At 44.2% G+C, this 18370-nt stretch overlaps 1 protein-coding gene and 1 long non-coding RNA gene across 4 annotated transcripts in view; one reads left to right on the forward strand and one right to left on the reverse strand.

The window, feature by feature from the left end:
* Window positions 1-1934: 1934 nt before the first annotated feature.
* Window positions 1935-9850, reverse strand: LOC105876580 (uncharacterized). Its single transcript, XR_001156563.2, has 3 exons — window positions 8914-9850; window positions 7564-7683; window positions 1935-7128 (listed from the first exon to the last, which is right to left on the reverse strand). It is a non-coding gene; the product is annotated as an uncharacterized LOC105876580 (long non-coding RNA).
* Window positions 9851-10053: 203 nt separating this feature from the next.
* Window positions 10054-18370, forward strand: part of KCMF1 (potassium channel modulatory factor 1) — a 69320-nt gene continuing 61003 nt past the window's right edge. Inside the window, exon 1 of one of the 3 annotated variants that reach the window (XM_012774261.2) lies at window positions 10054-10268. In XM_012774261.2, coding sequence (XP_012629715.1) covers window positions 10253-10268 — 16 coding nt within the window. In that variant the 5' untranslated portion in view covers window positions 10054-10252. Of the gene's footprint in view, window positions 10269-10907; window positions 11046-14593; window positions 15306-18370 lie in introns of those variants that run through there. The other 2 variants (XM_012774262.3, XM_076000926.1) reach the window with 2 other exon arrangements.

An 18370-nucleotide genomic window follows, 5' to 3' on the forward strand; every position in this document is an offset into this window, starting at 1 on the left:
TTTTTTCTATATATTAGTTGGCCAATTAATTTCTTTCTATTTATAGTAGAGACTGGGTCTTGCTCTTGGTCAGGATGGTTTCGAGCTCTTGACCTCCAGCAATCCGCCCGCCTCAGCCTCCCAGAGTGCTAGGATTACAGGCGTGAGCCACCACGCCCGGCATCTTCCAGGGTGTTTTAACTCCTTGATGGGTTTTGGGGAGACTTGGGTGACACCTGTTGCAGGGGCTTACTCATCCCTTTTAAGAGAATCCTACTTCCTTCACTTTCAGATGACCTCATTTTCTGACCTTTGTTAGAGCAACCCATCCCCCTTATTCTCCATGTTATCCTTTCAAAGATCTTTCTATGTGGATCTGTGAGGTGTATGATTTTTAGGCACAGTAGAGCAGGAAGTGCCCTCATGGAGAATTCAGCAGCTTCTACAGATAAAACATGATGTGACAGAGCAAACCGTAGGTTTAGGGATCAGGACACCTGTGTTCCAATTTTGGACACATCATTCACTCATTTCATGATAAGGGCCCAAACCCCACGATGATAGCCAAGTGCAGGGCTGCTAGAAGTGTGTCAATGAAGAGACACCTACTGCAGCCCAAGGACAGCCCAGTGGGGGAAGGGAATGGTTTAATGGTAGTAATGGGGAATAGTAAAAGGAACCTGGAGCACTTCCTGGAGTGTTTCTCCAACCTCACTGCACCCTCAGGATCTCAATGGGTGTTCTTTCAAATGCCAATCTTTGGGCCCCATTCCTTAGAGATTCTGATCTCCAGGATCTGGGAGTGTTCAGGGACTTTGGATGTTTATCAGGAAGCCCTTCCCCCTTCTATCACTCTCTTCCCTGAGGGGGAATCTGAAGTGGCCCCAACCCACACCTTCCTTCAAGAAATGGTTCACAGAGGCTGTGGTCTACAGCTGATTTTTTTTTTTTTTTTTGAGACAGAGTCTCACTCTTTTGCCTGGGCTAGAGTGCCATGGCATCAGCCTTGTTCACAGAAATCTCACATTCCTGGGTTCAAACAATCCTTCTGCCTCAGCCTCCCGAGTAGCTGGGACTACAGGCATGCACCACCATGCCCGGCTAATTTTTTCTATATATATTTAGTAGTCAAATTAATTTCTTTCTATTTATAGCAGAGACGGGGTCTCGCTCTTGCTCAGGCTGGTTTCAAACTCCTGATGACCTCAAGCAATCCTCCCGCCTTGGCCTCCCAGAATGCTAACTCCCAGAGTGCTAGGATTATAGGCGTGAGCCACTGTGCCTGGCCTACAGCTGATTTTTAAAGATGGAGGGAGCAGAAACTCACCAGGCACAGAGACACAAAATGGCATGATCTTACCTTCCACTCTGAGAAAGAGGAGGCCATGAGCCCCAACTCTTACAGCTTCCTGGCCTACACAAACTGACACCCTTGTTTCCATTGACAACCTTCTCTCCAGTGTCAGCAGAGGATGAAGTGTCGTGTCCTGCCTCCCCTGAAAAGCTAACCTCCTCTGGGCTCCTCCTTACCCTTCATTCCCCCACCCCCACCTCCCTGTTCCACACACAGGTACACACTGAACTTCTCAATCTCCTCTCCAGAGTCATTTCTCTAAGCTTCTAGAAACACACTGGAGTCTCTTCCATCCAAAAATCCATCAGGATCCTTTCCTTCACTCTGGGTCTCTCCACCTCCCACCTTCTAGTTCCTATTTATTTCTCAGCCAAGCTTCTTTAAACATAAAAGAAAGAAAAGGCTGGGCACAGTGGCTCATGCCTGTAGTCCCAGCACTTTGGGAGGCCAAGGTGGGAAGATTGCTTGAGCCCAGGAGTTTGAGGCTGCAGTGAGCTATGATCTAGCCACTGCACTTCAGACTGGGTGACAGAGTGAGACCTTGTCTCAAAAAAAATTTAAATTCAAATTTAAAAAAAGAAAGAAAAAAGAAAAGGGCTATGAAACCAGTACATGTTCATTACAAAAAATTTCAAAACTAAAGGGAGAAAAAGCCCTTCACAGCCCCATAAGCTCTCAAAACATTTATCATAACTGCTTCAATTGATTTTGTTACCAGAGTGTAAACACTTTGAGGACAGGGACCTGGTTTTCTTTTGCATCCCTGCGCTTGCAGTCAGTAGACACAGAAGACTCAATAAACATGTATAACTGAAAAAATAACATAAATCATCCATATAACACACCCATAACCATATTGAGTCTGATATCCATCCAATCCTTATTTTACATAGTTCCTTTATTAAAAAACAAAAATGGCATCATGCTGCATATACATAATTTGGAAAAGGATATGTTTTCTAACATTTTTTCGCTAAAAACATACCACAAATATATTTCTAGTTCATTATCTATTCATCTACCACCTCATTTTTAGTTGCTGCTTTGGGTTTGGATAGACCATAACTTAGGTTGTCTTCAGTTTTAAATATTCAAAAGATCATTGTAACAAAAATCCTGTCTAAGCTCTTTGCATGTATCAATCATTTTAAAAGGCTAAATGAGTGAAGGCGGGCTTGCTGTGTCAAAGAATGGGCAAACATCTACGGGTCTTGAAACCTACCACGAAATCCTGCTGTGGAATGGTTGTAAGGACTTATATTCCTTTCTTGCCATCCTCATTTTCAGCAAGTATTACTAAAAATATTTTTTTTTTTAATTTTTTTTTTTTTTTTTTTTTTTTTTGAGACAGAGTCTCACTTTGTTGTCCAGGCTAGAGTGAGTGCCGTGGCGTCAGCCTAGCTCACAGCAACCTCAATCTCCTGGGCTTGAGTGATCCTTCTGCCTCAGCCTCCCGAGTAGCTGGGACTACAGGCATGCGCCACCATGCCCGGCTAATTTTTTTATATATATATCAGTTGGCCAATTAATTTCTTTCTATTTATAGTAGAGACGGGGTCTCGCTCTTGCTCAGGCTGGTTTTGAACTCCTGACCTCGAGCAATCCGCCCGCCTCGGCCTCCCAAGAGCTAGGATTACAGGCGTGAGCCACAGCGCCCGGCCGCTAAAAATATTTTTTGCCAACTTAGAATGGTATCTCCTTTTAATTTGTATTTATTTGATGCCTAGTGGTTAGGCATTGTTTATATGTTTATTTCAGCTCATCTTTTTCCTACATTGACAGATGATATCTGTGTTCTGAAATCCAAGGGCTGCACTTTGGTCTGTCTCATGAGGTAACTGTGGGTACACACCACTGGTCTCTCCTTCTGCTTGTTTGGCTTCTGCTTCCATAGCCTCTCCTGGCAACTGTTGTTCTCTAGTGTAGATTTCTTCTCTGTGACCCCTTCAGCATCATTATTGCCCAGAATGGTACAAGTGACCACATAAAAGGAGTATGTATGACTGGTGGTGAGAAGCCAAGATCACTCTGAGTCTGAGAGATGGTAGCAGCCTGGAATGGTTTGGTGGCCATGAGAATAAAGAAAAAGGGGTGGACCTGACAGATGTTTAATGGGTAAAACTCACATGATTCGGCAACTGATTGGCTATGGAAGACAAATGGAAGGGAAGAGTCTAGAATGAGTTGGGTTCTACCCTGGGTGACTGACTACCGTGTTTCCCCAAAAATAAGACAAGGTCTTATATTTATTTTTCCTCAAGAAGACACCCTAGGGCTTATTTTCACGGGATGTGTTATTTTTTTTTAAGTACGGTACAACAATCTACATTTATTCAAATATAGTTGTCTTCTTCTGGAACATCAAAGCCCAAATTCCATCCTGAATTTCTTGTGACTATTATTTCCTTTAGAACCATTGGCCCCAATCTCTCCTGTCGAGCAACAGAGGTCTCATTAAATGAGTAGCTCTTATCCATGTAACCTGCTTGGAGTGCAGAGTCCAATCTGCACACTGGAGCAGAAATGATCTCTCTGGGCTCAGTAGGCGACTGCTTGCTGAAGCTTTCCCCCTATACCCTGATGTTTGTGGGGAGTGAGAGAGGCCCACAGTGCTGAGTAAAATGGCAGCCACAGCTTTCCTTCTTCCCCTTGGGGACACACAATATCTAGAGCAGAGCGTCCGGCTCCTCACTTCACTGAGACTTCCCTCTCAAAGCCTCAGCTTGCAGCACGCACCAGATGGCCGAGACCTGACAGGGGGAGCCGACCTTGTTGGGGCTGCCTACACCTTTATGGTCACCTCTGGGATAGCAGCTGTCACGATGGGGCTGATGAGAAGGGCTGCTCCTCTTCTTTACCGCTCTGCGAAATGCATGGTGCATGGGTCGTGCAGACACACTGCATAGCCACCTCCATCACTAGGTCTTATTTTTGGGTTAGGGCTTATATTGTGCAAATGCTTAGAAATCCTGCTAGGGATTATTTAATGGATAGGTCTTATTTTTGGGGGGATACATAGTAGGTTTATGGTGACCCTGCTCAATCCAATAGGGGAGAGAGGAAGAGCACAGATGGGAGAGAGATGATGAAAGTGGTGTCCCAGAAAATGAGAGGGTGGCCAACAGCACCAAAAGCTGAACAATCAGATTAGTTAGGTTATAAAGTTAAGGAAGAGGAGTGACAATTCTTTCAAGAAGCTTGTCTATGGAGAGAAAAAAGCAACAGGGTAATAACCAGAGGGAGTGTAGGGTTGAAGGAATATTTTTGTAGCTAAGGGAAATGGACTAGTAGAGGCTAAAAGTACAGTACAGGTGCCAAGAGGGTGGCTGAAGGAACAAGATCCCAGAGATGAGGTGAATTAGGATCATAGCAAAGTTGGGGCTGAACAGGAAAAAGGGTATCACCATCGTGAGATGGCAACAAGAGTGAGGCAGCAGGAGGCAGATATACAGATCCCTCTGGAGGCTCTTGGAGGGAAGGGTAACAAGTTCCTGGTCTTTGAACTTTCCTCCCTCTGTGAATTAGAACATGAGGTTCTCTACTGTGGATGTGGGTTAGTAAGCAGTTGGAGCCATGTGGTGAAGGCTTATAATAATCTGAGAAGAATCACAGAGGGTACTGACCAAAGACAGACTGCTCGATGGCACTGAGGCACAACTGTAGTTGGACCCCTGAGATTTGTAACAGCCCCAATCTGTACACTACTATCATTTTGAGCTGCTAAGTTCTGTACCCCAAGAAGATACAGGTGGGGAGAAATTGAGCCATGGATTGACTCAGGACTGGGAGCTGGTAGAGCTGGTGCAATTTGAGGATGAGGGGTCTAGGGAGGTGAAGGTATGAATGAGAAATCTAAACTGATCACAGAGCACCAGTTGGGTCAGGTAGAAAATGGGATTAAAAGGAAAAAGAAAATAAGGCCAAGTAGAAACATCAAAGGATTAGACTCCTAAAGAAGTAAAAGAACAGATTGAGTGGTAGAGTGTAACAAAACTGGAAAATATAACGTTACAATAAGACAGGATTATTAGAGCCTGAAATATGGTCACAAGAGGGGAATGCATGGTGGAAGGTGAAGTGCTAGATTTGAAGAAATCATGGCACTGGAAGGCCACGCTTGAAACACTGAGTGGTGGAATTTGGGATGAAGACTGGAAGGCAGATTCAAGGCCTCAGTGACTCTTGCACAGCGACTGTGAGACTGGCAGAGAACATAAAGCCGGTGAGGTCACCAGATGGCATGACCCTTTCCTACCTTTTCCAGGCCTCAGGGAGGTGGCAGAACACTGTGTTAGCATCAGGGCCTCTGGAGTACAGTGGGGCTCCAATCCTGGCTCCACCAGTGACTACCTATGTGGCCTTGGCTAAGTCAATTAACCTCTCTGTGCCTCACTTCCCTTATCAGTACAACGAATACATACTAGTACCCACAAGGAAAGTGCTCATAACAAGGCCTACCACAGGTACCAGAGTACTCCTTATACTTCAGCACCACTGTCATTTCTCATTTGAACAATGAGGGGGTTGTAACAGTCTGAGGCAGAGACTCTCAAACTTTTTGGTCTCAGAACCCCTTTACGCTCTTAAAAATTATTGAAGACACCAAAGAACCTTTTAAAAGTGTGCATATCTATCAATATTCTTATTAGAAATTAAAATTAAGAAAATAAAAATACTCATTCACTTAAAAACAATAAACCCATTACGTCGTAGCATAAATATTTGTAAGAAAAATATACTTTTCAAAAAATTGTGGAAATGTGTCATTGTTTTACAAATCTCTTTAATTGAAGACAGCCAGATTCCCTTATCTGCTTCTGCATTTTATCTGTTGCAATGTACTGTTTGCTTAAAGTATGAAAATCCTAGTACTTCACTGATTCTTTCAAAGTCTTGGGGACCCTGGACCACACTTTGATAACCATTATTTTAAGCTTTCTTCCCGTTCTAAATCATTCATTCAGTGACTCATTCAACACCACTGGATTCCAGAGACAAATATGAACCACATGAACCATGTCATCACTTCCTTGGAAGAGTCTAACTGAGAGAAAACAAGTTAAAAGTTACAGCACAGCATGAGCGAGCATAGAGGAGGATGTTAGGAAGTTACTAGTGGACCTAAAGGAGGCAGGGAAGGCTTACTCAAGTACAGGGAATTTGAATTTCCTATGTTCCCTCTAAACAGAAGGAAGAGCACATGCAAAGGCCCAGAGGCAGAGATCAGTGTGGTACAAGAAGGAAGCACAGGGTGCCTTGGTGGAAGGAAAAGTCAGTATGATGGAAAAGCATGTTGGGCATCCTATAGACAATAGGAAACTGGGGTGATGAGAGCTTACTTCTTTTTTTTTTTTTTTTTGAGACAAGGTCTTACTGTATTGCCTGGGCTAGAGTACGGTGGAGTCATCATAGCTCACTGCAACCTCAAACTCCTGGGCTCAAGACATCCTCCTTCCTTGGCCTCCCAAAGTGCTAAGATTACAGGCATGAGCCACCATGCCTGGCCTGCTTTTCCTTCAGTCTGATATAATTTACAGAAAAGTAAAATTTACCCTTTTAGGTGTATGGTTCTGAGTTTTGACAGAGTTATCCAGTTAATGTTAAACAATACCACAATCAAGATATAGAATATTCTCATCACCTCAAAAAGTTCTCTGTAGTCAATAAACCTGCAGGTAGCCACTGATCTGATTTGTCCCTATAGTTTAATTTTTTACCTTGAAATAATTATATACTCACAGGAATTTGCAAAGAAGGCCCATGTACACTTTTCCCAATGGTAGCATCTTAAAAATCTATGAAAAAAATATCAAAACCAGGAAATTGACATTGGTACAATACTATCAATTATACTTCAGACCTTATTCAGATTTAACCAGTGTTTACATACATTAGCTTGTTTTAAAGAACATAAACTAGGCCATTGCATAAAGGAAGGTTTGGCCTGGCAAGGACACAAGTTAGCTACCATTGTCCATAGAGGAAAAGAGAACTTGAAGTGCGAGGAAAGGACAAGAGGAAAACATTTCTGGAGTAGAATAGAAATCATTTGGTGGACAATTTGGTATAAAAGTTTAAGTTAAGCCGGGTGAAGTGGCTCACACCTGTAATGCTAGGAAGCCAAGGCAGGAGGATCGCTAGAGGTCAGGAGTTCGAGACCAGCCTGAACAAGAAGGAAACCCCATCTCTAGTAAAAATAGATAAAATTAGCCGGACATGCTGGCACACACCTGTAAGTCCCAGCTACTCGGGAGGTTAAAGCAGGAGGATTGCTTGAGCCCAGGAGTTTGAAGTTTGCTGTGAGCTGGGCTGACACCACGGCGCTCTAGCCCTGGCAACAGAGCAAGACTCTGTCTCAAAACAAAACAAAAAAAGTTTAAATTAATCCTTTTTTTGGAAATGAAATTTCCCATATGGCAGGACAACAAGCAGAAGGTTGTTTTAAACAGCCTGACCTCTAATTGAAAGAAGGTCATAAAAACCCCAGATAACCATAATATTCCTGCTTATTCTTATTCAAACAGGAATAAAATGTTTAATTTCTTCATTTCCTTACTTTTACCTGATTGAAAATGATGAAATAACTGTCAAAAACCTGATATTCTATGGGGTTTAGAAAAAGTTATTTGTTTAAGATTAGCTAACCCTTCACCAAAGCCAAACAGTCTATACTTACACTTATTCCTTACTGGAGTTGAGTATTTTTGTAAGCTTTCCTACCTACTCCAACATTTTACCTGACCATATTATTGATAATGCTTAATATCTATATAGTTTATTTATAGACATCACTTACTCATATGACATAGTGGGGTAAGTGCTGTCCTCACTTCTATAGCCCAAGAAATTGAGGCTCCTAAGTGGTATCCAGGATTACATGTCAATACCTTAAAATGCTTAGAAAGGCACAGAGGGTAGGCTATATTAGGCTCAATTACTATAGCTAGTCTTGTTTAAAGTCTTGCTCTCTCTAGTCCAATAAACCCCATTTATGGCCAGGTTGGACCTATTTCTACAATTGTGCAGGAATAAATTTAGGCAAAAGCTCCATACATGCAATGGAAATAGTTCTGGTGGCAAAGTCCTCATTTAAACCCTAGTTTATCACTAGTTACTACCAAATACAATCCCTTGGGTAGATCTGAGTGACCCGATACCTATTTCCTTGATTTTAAGATAGGTTTTTTAATATCTTTGAAATCAGGAAGTATCTTAAAACCAGATTAATGAAATATGGTAACAAACTTTTTACTGTGTCCTGTGCTAGATATTTTATATACATTTTAGCACTTAATCTTCTGAACATCTAACTCTTATTATCAAATGTCAGTTGTTATGCCCACTTTAAAGACAGGGAAGTCAAGGCACAAAGTCACTTGCCTCAGGTCACACAGCCAGGTTGACAGGATAAGAGCACCCCAAAGCAAGCAGTACCCTATGAACCCAATTTCAGTAGACTTAGCTCAGGGACAGTCTATTTTATGCACCCCTCCACCACCACCAATTTCAAATGGAAAAAGATAAAATAACCACCAAAAACAAATAAACAGACAAACGCTGATTCAGCAAGGTTAAATTACTTGTCCAAGGTTACACAGAGGATATCAGAACCAGAATCCCATGGCTGCGATCTGTCTTGACTCCAAAGCTCGAGATCTATTTCCATCAAACCACGCTACCACCACCAAGCCACGTGGTAAGGGGAAGTATAAATATTTGCCGAATTAATAGTGCCTGAAAACAAAGTTGATAATAAGGAAGGGAGTAAAAATGGAAAGAGATATAAATCTGAAAAGCAGTCCACGAGCAGGAAACAAAAAATCCCATTTTCAAGGCAGTGCATTCACGGTGAGCCGAGGCGCTGGAACAAACTTGGCGCGGGTTCCGCAGGACTCCCAGGCTGGCCGTAGTGGAGTCTTCAAAAAAGACGGTTCCCAGGGAGTCAGCCTTGGAGTACGGCAGCCAAACCCGGCCGCCTCCCGACCACAACTAACCGGGCCGGGGAACACCGGGCGACTACCGGAGGCCGGCCGCCTTCCCCTTCTGGGCCCCTGGCTTAAAAATAAACACAAACACACGTCCCCAGGCGGTCCGTGGCCTCTTCTCGAGGCGGGAGCTCACTGCCCGCGCCGGCCCGCCGGCGGGCCGCACCCAGCGGCCGCGGTCAGCCCAGGCCAGGCCGATTAACACCTACAGCCTGGGCCCACTCAGGTCTCAGGCAGGGCTGGGGGCGGCGGGGCAAGCGGTCGTCCCTCAGGCAGGGCGGGCGAGCGGCAGGAGCCGGCCGTGAGGCATTTCCTCCTCCTCCCTACACGCTGCGCGGCAGCGGTCGGGCTGAGCCCGGGCTCGGGCGCCCGACCGTGGCCTGCTGGCGAGCGCGGGCAAGCGCGGCGCCCCGAGCCGCCGCCGCCGCGCCTCTCCAGCCGCGACCGCCGGCCGCGGGGCCTCCGGGCGGCTGGGCCCGGCGCGGGCAGCGAGAGGCGGGGCCGGCGTGCGGGCGGCGGAAGGAGGCGGAGGAGGAGGAAGAGGAGGAGGAGGCGGCGGCCGGGAGCCGGGGGAGAGGGGCGGGGGGTGGGTCGGGGGAGGGGAGGAGCGGGATTTGCGGAGCGCGGCGCCGCTGCCGGGAGCCGGCGGGCCCGAGAGTGACCGAGTCACGGCGGGCGCCGGCGGAGCCGCGGCGTCGGACCCGCCTCCTGGAGGAGCTCAGCCCCGGCCAGGCCCGGCCCCATTCCCGCCCCGCGCCGCCTCCCCGCCGCCGCCGCCGCCGCCGCGGGAGCGCTCCCCTGCCCACCCCGCCCCCGCGGCCGAGCCCGGGAGTCGAGTGGGAGTCGGCCGGCCGGCGCGGGCAGCGCCGGGACCCTGCGGGGGACACTGCAGCCGGAGCCCGGGAGGGGCCGCGCCGCCACCGTCTGAACTAGGATGTCCCGACATGAAGGTGAGAGGAGCCCCCGCCCCCACCCCCACCGCTCGGGCCTCGGCCTACCCCGCCCGGACCGGCGCCGCGGAGGGCGGCCGGGAAGCGGCGAAGACTTTGGCCGAGCCCGAGCCGGGCCCGAGGCGCTGGGCCCGGGAGCAAGCGAGGGCGGAGAGCCGCGGCGCCGCTGCCGCCGCCACGGCCGCGGCCCTGAGCTGGGCCTGGTGCCGGAGGCGGGGCGGCCGGGGCGGCCGGAGGGTTTGCACTGTCATGGGGCGGGGGAGGGGGAGGGGAGGCGGCGGGGCCCGTTACCGGCGGGAGCCCGGCCCTCGGGACTGATACCGGACGCCGAGGCCCGACCGGCCGGCCCGGGAGCCCCGGGCCCCGGCGCGGCCTAGCGCTCCCGCCGTCCCGGAAGGGCCCGGTGCGGTCGCAGAGCCGGGCCGCGGGCGGCGGCTGGAGGCAGAAGAGCCAACCCGGGACCTGGCGGGCGCGTCCGGTCGCCGGGAGACGACGGCGAGTGCCCCCGCCTGCGGGCTACCGCGGGCGGGCGGGAAGGTTCTGCGGCCGGGGGACGGGAAGCTCCCGCCGCCTGGAGCCCGCCTGGCCTCGCGGCTAGGCCTCGGCGCGTCCCTGGGCTCGGGTAACCAAGTTCCCGGGGTGGATCCGACCCGGCCGCGGCGAGCAAACTCCCTGCTCAGTCACCCCGCCGGAGCGGGCTTGCTCACGGCCTGCCCCAGGCCCCTCATCGGCGTGTGCTGCCTACCAAACCAGGTTTTGGTAAATGACCATGGTGAGGTCTGTTGATGGTCAGGGGGCATTTTGGACTTTGTTGTACCATTTAAAAACACGATTGGGGTACAGTTGCAGATAAGCAGACAGCTCTAGTCCAGTCCCAGGGCACAAAGAGACTAATGTTTAGGGCGGATGTGTAGGCATTGAGTTGGTAAAAAATAAGTTAAGTTTAATTTACTGCCATATGGTTTCGAAAAGGGGGAGGGGGGTTGTGTTTTCTTTGTTCACTACTACAGGTTTTTAAGTAAAAGTATTAAGAGACTTGGCAAAAAGTTAATCCTGGTAAGGATTGTAGAAGTGGCTTTAAAATATTGTATACTCTGGATTTTAAAATCCTTGTATAAGGTGATGTAGGAGTGGAGAAAGTTTAGTGAGTCAGATTAATGTGTGCTTCACACCGTGGGAAGGAAGGGTATTCTTTGGGAAATGCAGACCTTAGAATTTCAAGGTTGAAAAACCCAGATTGATTAAAATTATATTTAGAGTAAGTTTCAGAATTTGCATTACTAATTGCAACGTTGAGATTGAATCAAAGAACATTTTGTGTTCAAGGTTTCTGTATTTCAAAAGTTACAAAACTAATAGGAAGTATACTGTATTTTCTTCACAAAGCATTTATTGAGTACTTACTGTGTTCAAGTGTTGGACATTTTGAAATAATGAGGTACTTAGTTTCATTGAAAGGTACATGGAAATATTTGGAAGCTATACCTGTTTTCCCATTTTATCTGCTTACTGGAAATGTATCCTACCTCTGTAATTTAAAAAAGTTGTAATTAGAGTTATAATCAAATTTCAATTTGGGATATTAAAGTAAACTTCAACTGTAGTCCTTAACTGTAGCCCTGTGTACATTGACCACTTTAGACAAAATGAAAGTGAGCAATGGCTGCAGGCTCTTACGCATAAGAACTGAGAAAGTTAAAATTACAGAATCATAGTCAACGAAGGATGTTTGAGACCCATTCTCCTGGCTTTAAGAAAGCATCCAGATGGTTTCCTACTTGAGCATTCTAATTGAGTGCTGTCCTGGGAAGAAGATTCCTTCACCTTTAGTGCTCTGTTGGAGTAATTAATATCACATAAAGTTGGAACATTATTGAATGTAGTATACATTCTATAATTTAAGCCCATTTTGCCCTATTTGGTCCTTTGGAAATGTGTGTGGTTGTGAAATTTATATTACCATGTAGTTATTTGAATATTACTGAACTTCAGCTTACTAATAACTAATAGCACACCTTTCCTGGTAACTTGCATTAATGTCAGATATTTCTGAAAAAGAAACATTCCTAAATACATCTTTTGAAAATTTGTAGTACAATATTTGACAAGTGACTATCTTTCAGGGGTGTAGTAGTTAATGGCCTAAAGCAGGAATAGCTTCATGAATCACATTTTACTCGTTACCTATATGTTTTGCGGAATATTAGTGCAGACTGCTATTATTGTCATCAATAAGAATTTGACCTATCAGCAAATATAGTTTAACACCCTCACTGTTATGGGGTTCTTTTCTCACCTTTATCTTTTTTTGGACCAACTAATCCTATTTCTTTTATCGTGTCTTCAGTGGTATGATTTTTGAGCTCTCTTAATCATCTATCTGCCTCCAAATTCTCTGTCTCCTCGTTTCCTTTTGGTAGTGTGACCCAGAACTGGATGTAGCAGTCTGGTAAAAGGTCTGAACTGTGCTGGCTATGATGTACTTCTATTGTGCTTCCTTTTTAATGCTTTCTATGTGCAAGTAATTTGTTATGTTGCCTTTGCGCCCACTCTAATGAATTGCACTATATTATATGATTGTATTAATGATGTAACCTTGGACAGCACAACCCCAGGATGGACACCTGTCAAGCTTGGAGGCCCAACCTTGTGAAGCAGTGGACTGCCTCTGAGAAAGGAGATACAACCAGGAGCATAGAGAAGTGCTCTATCCCAGGGGTCAGCATACTTCTTCTGTAAGGAGTCAAGTAGTATACATTATAGGCTTAGTGAGCTGTGAGATCTCTGTCAGCTCTGCTGCTTTACTAGGAAGGCAGCTATAGACAACATGTAATTGAGTGAGCATGGCTGGGTTCCAATTAAAACTTGATGTATGGACACTGACATTTGAATTTCATTAATTTTTCATGTGTCACAAAATACAATTCTACATTTGATTCCCCCACCCCACCATTTAAAAATATAAAAACCATTCTTAGCTTGAGGGCTACATAAAATTGATGGTGGTCAGATTTGGCCCAAGGGCTATCATTTGCCTACCTCTGCTCCAGACTAGAACTTTAGAGAGTTAATGGAAGTGGAACTGTTGGGAGTCTAGAAAGGGCCCACTCTGCTTGGTATTCCATCATTTCCTTTGGGGAATGGTGACCGAGTCCATGGACTGAACCAGTTCTTCTGTACCTCAGTTTCCAGCAACACCATGTAGATTGGGATAAAAGTAATTGTTCCTTAGGGGTAAGGAACAGGCTCCTTACCTACACAGACCCTGTCTGAGTAGAGATGGCAATATATCAATTACTACATCAGTTAAGTTTCCTACTTGCCCATTATGACTTTTCTTTTTTTTTTTTTTTTTTTTTTTTGAGAGAGAGTCTCACATTGTTGCCCAGGCTGGAGTGAGTGCCGTGGCGTCAGCCTAGCTCACAGCAACCTCAAACTCCTGGCTCAAGCAATCCTCCTGCCTCAGCCTCCCGAGTAGCTGGGACTGCAGGCATGTGCCACCATCCCCGGCTAATTTTTTATATATATATTTTTAGTTGGCCAATTAATTTCTTTCTATTTTTAGTAGAGATGGGGTGGGGGTTGTCTTGCTCAGGCTGGTAACTCCTGACCTTGAGCTATCCGCCTGCCTCGGCCTCCCAGAGTGCTAGGATTACAGGCGTGAGCCACCGTGCCCAGCCTTTGTTATGACTTTTCTAAGGAGAATTCCAGGGCCTCTTTTAACTCACTTGGTAATGTCTTTTTTTTTTTTTTTTTTTTTAAGACAGAATCTCACTCTGTTGCCAGGGCTAGAGTGCTGTGGTGTCAGGCTAGCTCACAGCAGCCTCAAATTCCTGAGCTCAAGCAATCCTTCTGCCTCATCCTCCAGAGTAGCTGGGACTACGGGCATGCACCACCATGGCCAGCTAATTTTTTTTTTATATATATTTTTAGTTGGCCAATTAATTTCTTTCTTTTTTTAGTAGAGCTGGGATCTCGCTCTTGCTCAGGCTGGTTTCGCACTCCTGACCTTGAGCGATCCGCCTGCCTCAGCCTCCCAGAGTGCTAGGATTATAGGTGTGAGCCACTCACCAGTCTTGGTGATGTTTTTGTCATGTTAATATACATTTTACAGACATTAGCACCCAATCACTTTATGTTCACCATACCAATACTATCTAGTTCTGTATTATACACAGGTGAAGCAATCATTTTTTAATTGTGTATTTTTTTAAATGTTTCACTACCGTACTTTCTTTTAAATACATTTAAAATATTAGTATATTATTCAAGGCTTAAAATCCACTTAATGGCTTTGCAGATTTAAAAAAACACTTATCAAATTACATAGTGCTTATTAGCTAAAGTGAAATTGTGAATGTTCTTCCTTGAATTGGAGCATAATTAATTACCTGTACTTAGGAGTACATATAGTGCCTTAAATAATCCAACCTTTTTTCAGTTGCTGCTATGTATAAGGCACTGTTAGTTACCAAGGAATGTGGGGATGAATGAATGAGGCACAAGTCTTTAACTTAAGTCTGGTGGTGGGGGGGGAGATGCATTTATACAGAGCTTCCATGGCACAATGTGAAACATGCCATAAGGAAGGGATAAACAAATTGATGACAAAATAATTACCACTTTTTCCTGAATAATATTTCCCAATTTCAGAGAAGGAATCTACTGTGATTATAACACTCTTTTTCTTTTTTTTGAGACAGGGTCTTGCTTTGTTGCCCAGGCTAGAGTATAGTGGTGTCGTCATACAGTTCACTGCAACCTCAAACTATGGGCTTAAGCAATCCTCCTGCCTCAGCCTCCCTTGTATCTGGGACTATGGGCACACAGCACTACATCTGGCTAATTTTTCTTTCTTTCTTTTTTTTTTTTAGATATGGGGTCTTGCTATGTTGCCCAGGCTGGTCTTGAACTCCTGGCCTCAAGCGGTCCTCCCACCTCAGCCTCCCAAAGTGCTAGGATTTCAGGCGTGAGCCACCGCACTGCCCCTAACACCTTTTTTTGAGTGCCTTCTTTCTGGACCACTCTTGATTTTGGGTAAAATTGTTTGAGATTTCAAATAGAGTTCTTATCTTTACCTGATTACCTGATTTATAATTCCCCTAGCTTTTGGAGGATTTTCACATGTAAAAATGATAGTGTATAAATGGGCAGGTGATCGTATTGTCATGCTATTCTCAAGCATTTAATATTTATTTTTTTTTATTTTTTGTTTTTATTTTTTTAGCTGGCAAAAGTTGTATATATTTATCATGTACAGCATGATGTTTTGAAATATGTATACATTGTAGAATAGCAGTCCTAACTTTCTGAAAGTTGTACCACTCTTTTCTTGGTAGATTTTAATTTTCTTTTCTCAGACAGTGCTGTCTGCCACTAAAAACACACATACTGACAATCTCAGAGTGAACTACAATAATTTTGGTTTCAGGATTTAGGGGAGTACAAAACCAGAACTGATAATTAGCACATGATTCTAATGTGGCGCCTTTTGCCTTTTTGTAGAAAAGTAAATTGACTCCCACTGATAAGATCATTACCCTCATGTCTTCTTACAACTTATTTTACTTTAACTTTTATCTGTTAAAAGATTATGACATTCTTAAAACTTTTTCCATTTCAATAAATCATGAATTACATTTGCCTTGAATTACATCCCTATTCAGTAGGGAATAGATAAGAATGTAAATTTATGGAAAAATGCATTATATTTTCATTTATAGGGTCTTTTATTTCATGATTTCATATGAAGTTCATTTTGAAGCCCATTTCCCCATATTTTGACATTCGTGTTTAAGTTAAAATGTAGTAAAATATAACTTTTGTTTTAAGTTGGGAATTTAATTTGAAAGAGATTCCTTTTAGTTTTAGAATTTTATTTTTTTTAAGAGACAAGATCTGACTATGTTGCCCAGGCTGGGGTCGAACTCCTGGGCTCAAACAATCCTCCTACCTCAAGCCTCCCACCTCAGCCTCCAGAGTAGCTGGAACTATAGGCAAGGGCCACCTTACCCCGCTAGTCTTAGACTTTTAAGATATGTTAACAGCAATCTTATTTAAATATAGTAAAACTTTTTCATAGTAGGAACTTACATAACTTCTGATGTAAAGTAACCAAACAAATCTCTTCATATTAGGCTTGCAGTCTTTTATTTATTTTTATTATTATTATTTTTTTTTTTTGAGACAGAGTCTTGCCTTGTTGCCCAGGCTAGAGTGAGTGCTGTGGCATCAGCCTAGCTCACAGCAACCTCAAACTCCTGGGCTCAAGCAATCCTTCTGCCTCAGCCTCCCTAGTAGCTGGGACTGCAGGCATGCACCACTGTGCCCGGCTAATTTTTTTCTATATATATTAGTTGGCCAATTAATTTCTTTCTATTTATAGTAGAGATGTGGTCTGGCTCTTGCTCAGGCTGGTTTCGAACTCCGGACCTTGAGCAATCCACCCGCCTCGGCCTCCCAGAGTGCTAGGATTACAGGCGTGAGCCACCGCGCCCAGCCTAGGCTTGTAGTCTTTTAAAAAGAAAACCAAGTATTTATAAGTCATAAATTAACTTTTATTTTTTTTTTTTATTTTTTTATTTTTTTATTTTTTTTTTTTTCATGTAAGTATGCTGATAATAAATTAACTTTTAAAACATCAGCTGTACAATACCTACCATATACATTTGCCAGGTCTTTTATTTTTGAAATTGCAAGTTCTAAAAGTTGTTTTTGGTGAAGGTTAAGATATTGTTGAGTTACTCTAGAAATAATGTTTTTTGATTACTTTATAAATATTGTTGTGGGGCTACTTTCATGAATACAGACTCAAAGGAAACATTCCCTGCACTTCATATTCATAAAAGTTAAAAGTAGGATACTGTTTATAATAAGTCTTTGTTTATAGAAGATTAATTTTGTATTAATCTGAGTGTTGTGCTGAGAGCCATGATGTTTTTCATTTCCTTACAATGATAGGGTATATTTTTTTTCAGTCACTGAAGTTTTTCATTAAAATTGAGGAAAGAGCCATTAAATGGTATACAGATCAGAGCATTTTAAAAATCTGGCAGTATTTATATGTATGACCTGTCCTGATTCACATTAGATATCTGGGATAAGGCAGTTTCCTAAGAGAACATTATTACCTACATTACATGGAAAGGAAATGAGTGGTCAGGAAAAGACAGGGTATCCTTGGGGTGGTAAAGACAAAAGGCCAGGTGGGTGTTGGCAGAGGAAAGACAGACAAGGTGGGTATGAAGCTTGGAAATGAGCTGTAGCTACAGGGTGTCAGAAAAGGAAAACCAGCTCTCATGCCTCACGTGATGTCCTAAGAGCTGAGTACCAGGAGGTGACAACTCTCAGTGTCCAGAGAAATGAGCAAGAGATGAATTGCCTTGTTAGGCACCTTCCACAGTGCCATCTCTGCCACCTCTCTCAGGATCCTCCCAGCATTTGGTAATCATGGTTATTGCCTAATTGAATTGTTGAATTGTTTTTAGTGGTTGTCTTTCTGGATTGCAGCAAAATAGAGTTGTGGGTTCATCTAGTTCATTTAAATGGCCAGGTAGTCTTATCTCTTCTGTGGCCACAGTGCCACCAATCAGCAGTCCAGCAAACTTTGCCAATGGCCACAGGGGTATTGGGGAGAAAGTATGGATGTCTCCCTATAAATCCATCACTGCTGCTAGAAAAAACAACTGAAACCACAAGAGTGGGTTACTTGTGTCACCTTCAGCTAGAAGGGACAGAACAGTAAGTGGGTGAAGCCTCTTGATATCATGACTAATTAAGTTTGCACATTACCTTCTATCAAATTGTGTGGGGGTTTTTTTCTCCCTTACTGGTGGTAGTCGGTGCCATTGTCGTGATCTTCAACTTTTTCTATAGTGAGAGGATTTTCATTAGGAGAATCACTTTTTAGAGTACTAAGTTGATAAGTTAACTGTTAGTTAGAACAATCACGGGTGTATTTGACTATAATTTATTTTTTGGTTATAACTTTCCTTTTATTGTTCCTTTTAAGACTCACCCTTCCCAGTTGGCAAAGTTAAGGGTCCCTCCAGTAGCACTCTTGCCTTATTCTCCAGGCATTTTTTTATGCAGCAATTGTTTAC

Source organism: Microcebus murinus, chromosome 3 (genome assembly GCF_040939455.1).
Source record: "Microcebus murinus isolate Inina chromosome 3, M.murinus_Inina_mat1.0, whole genome shotgun sequence".
Taxonomy (NCBI): Eukaryota; Metazoa; Chordata; class Mammalia; order Primates; family Cheirogaleidae; genus Microcebus; species Microcebus murinus.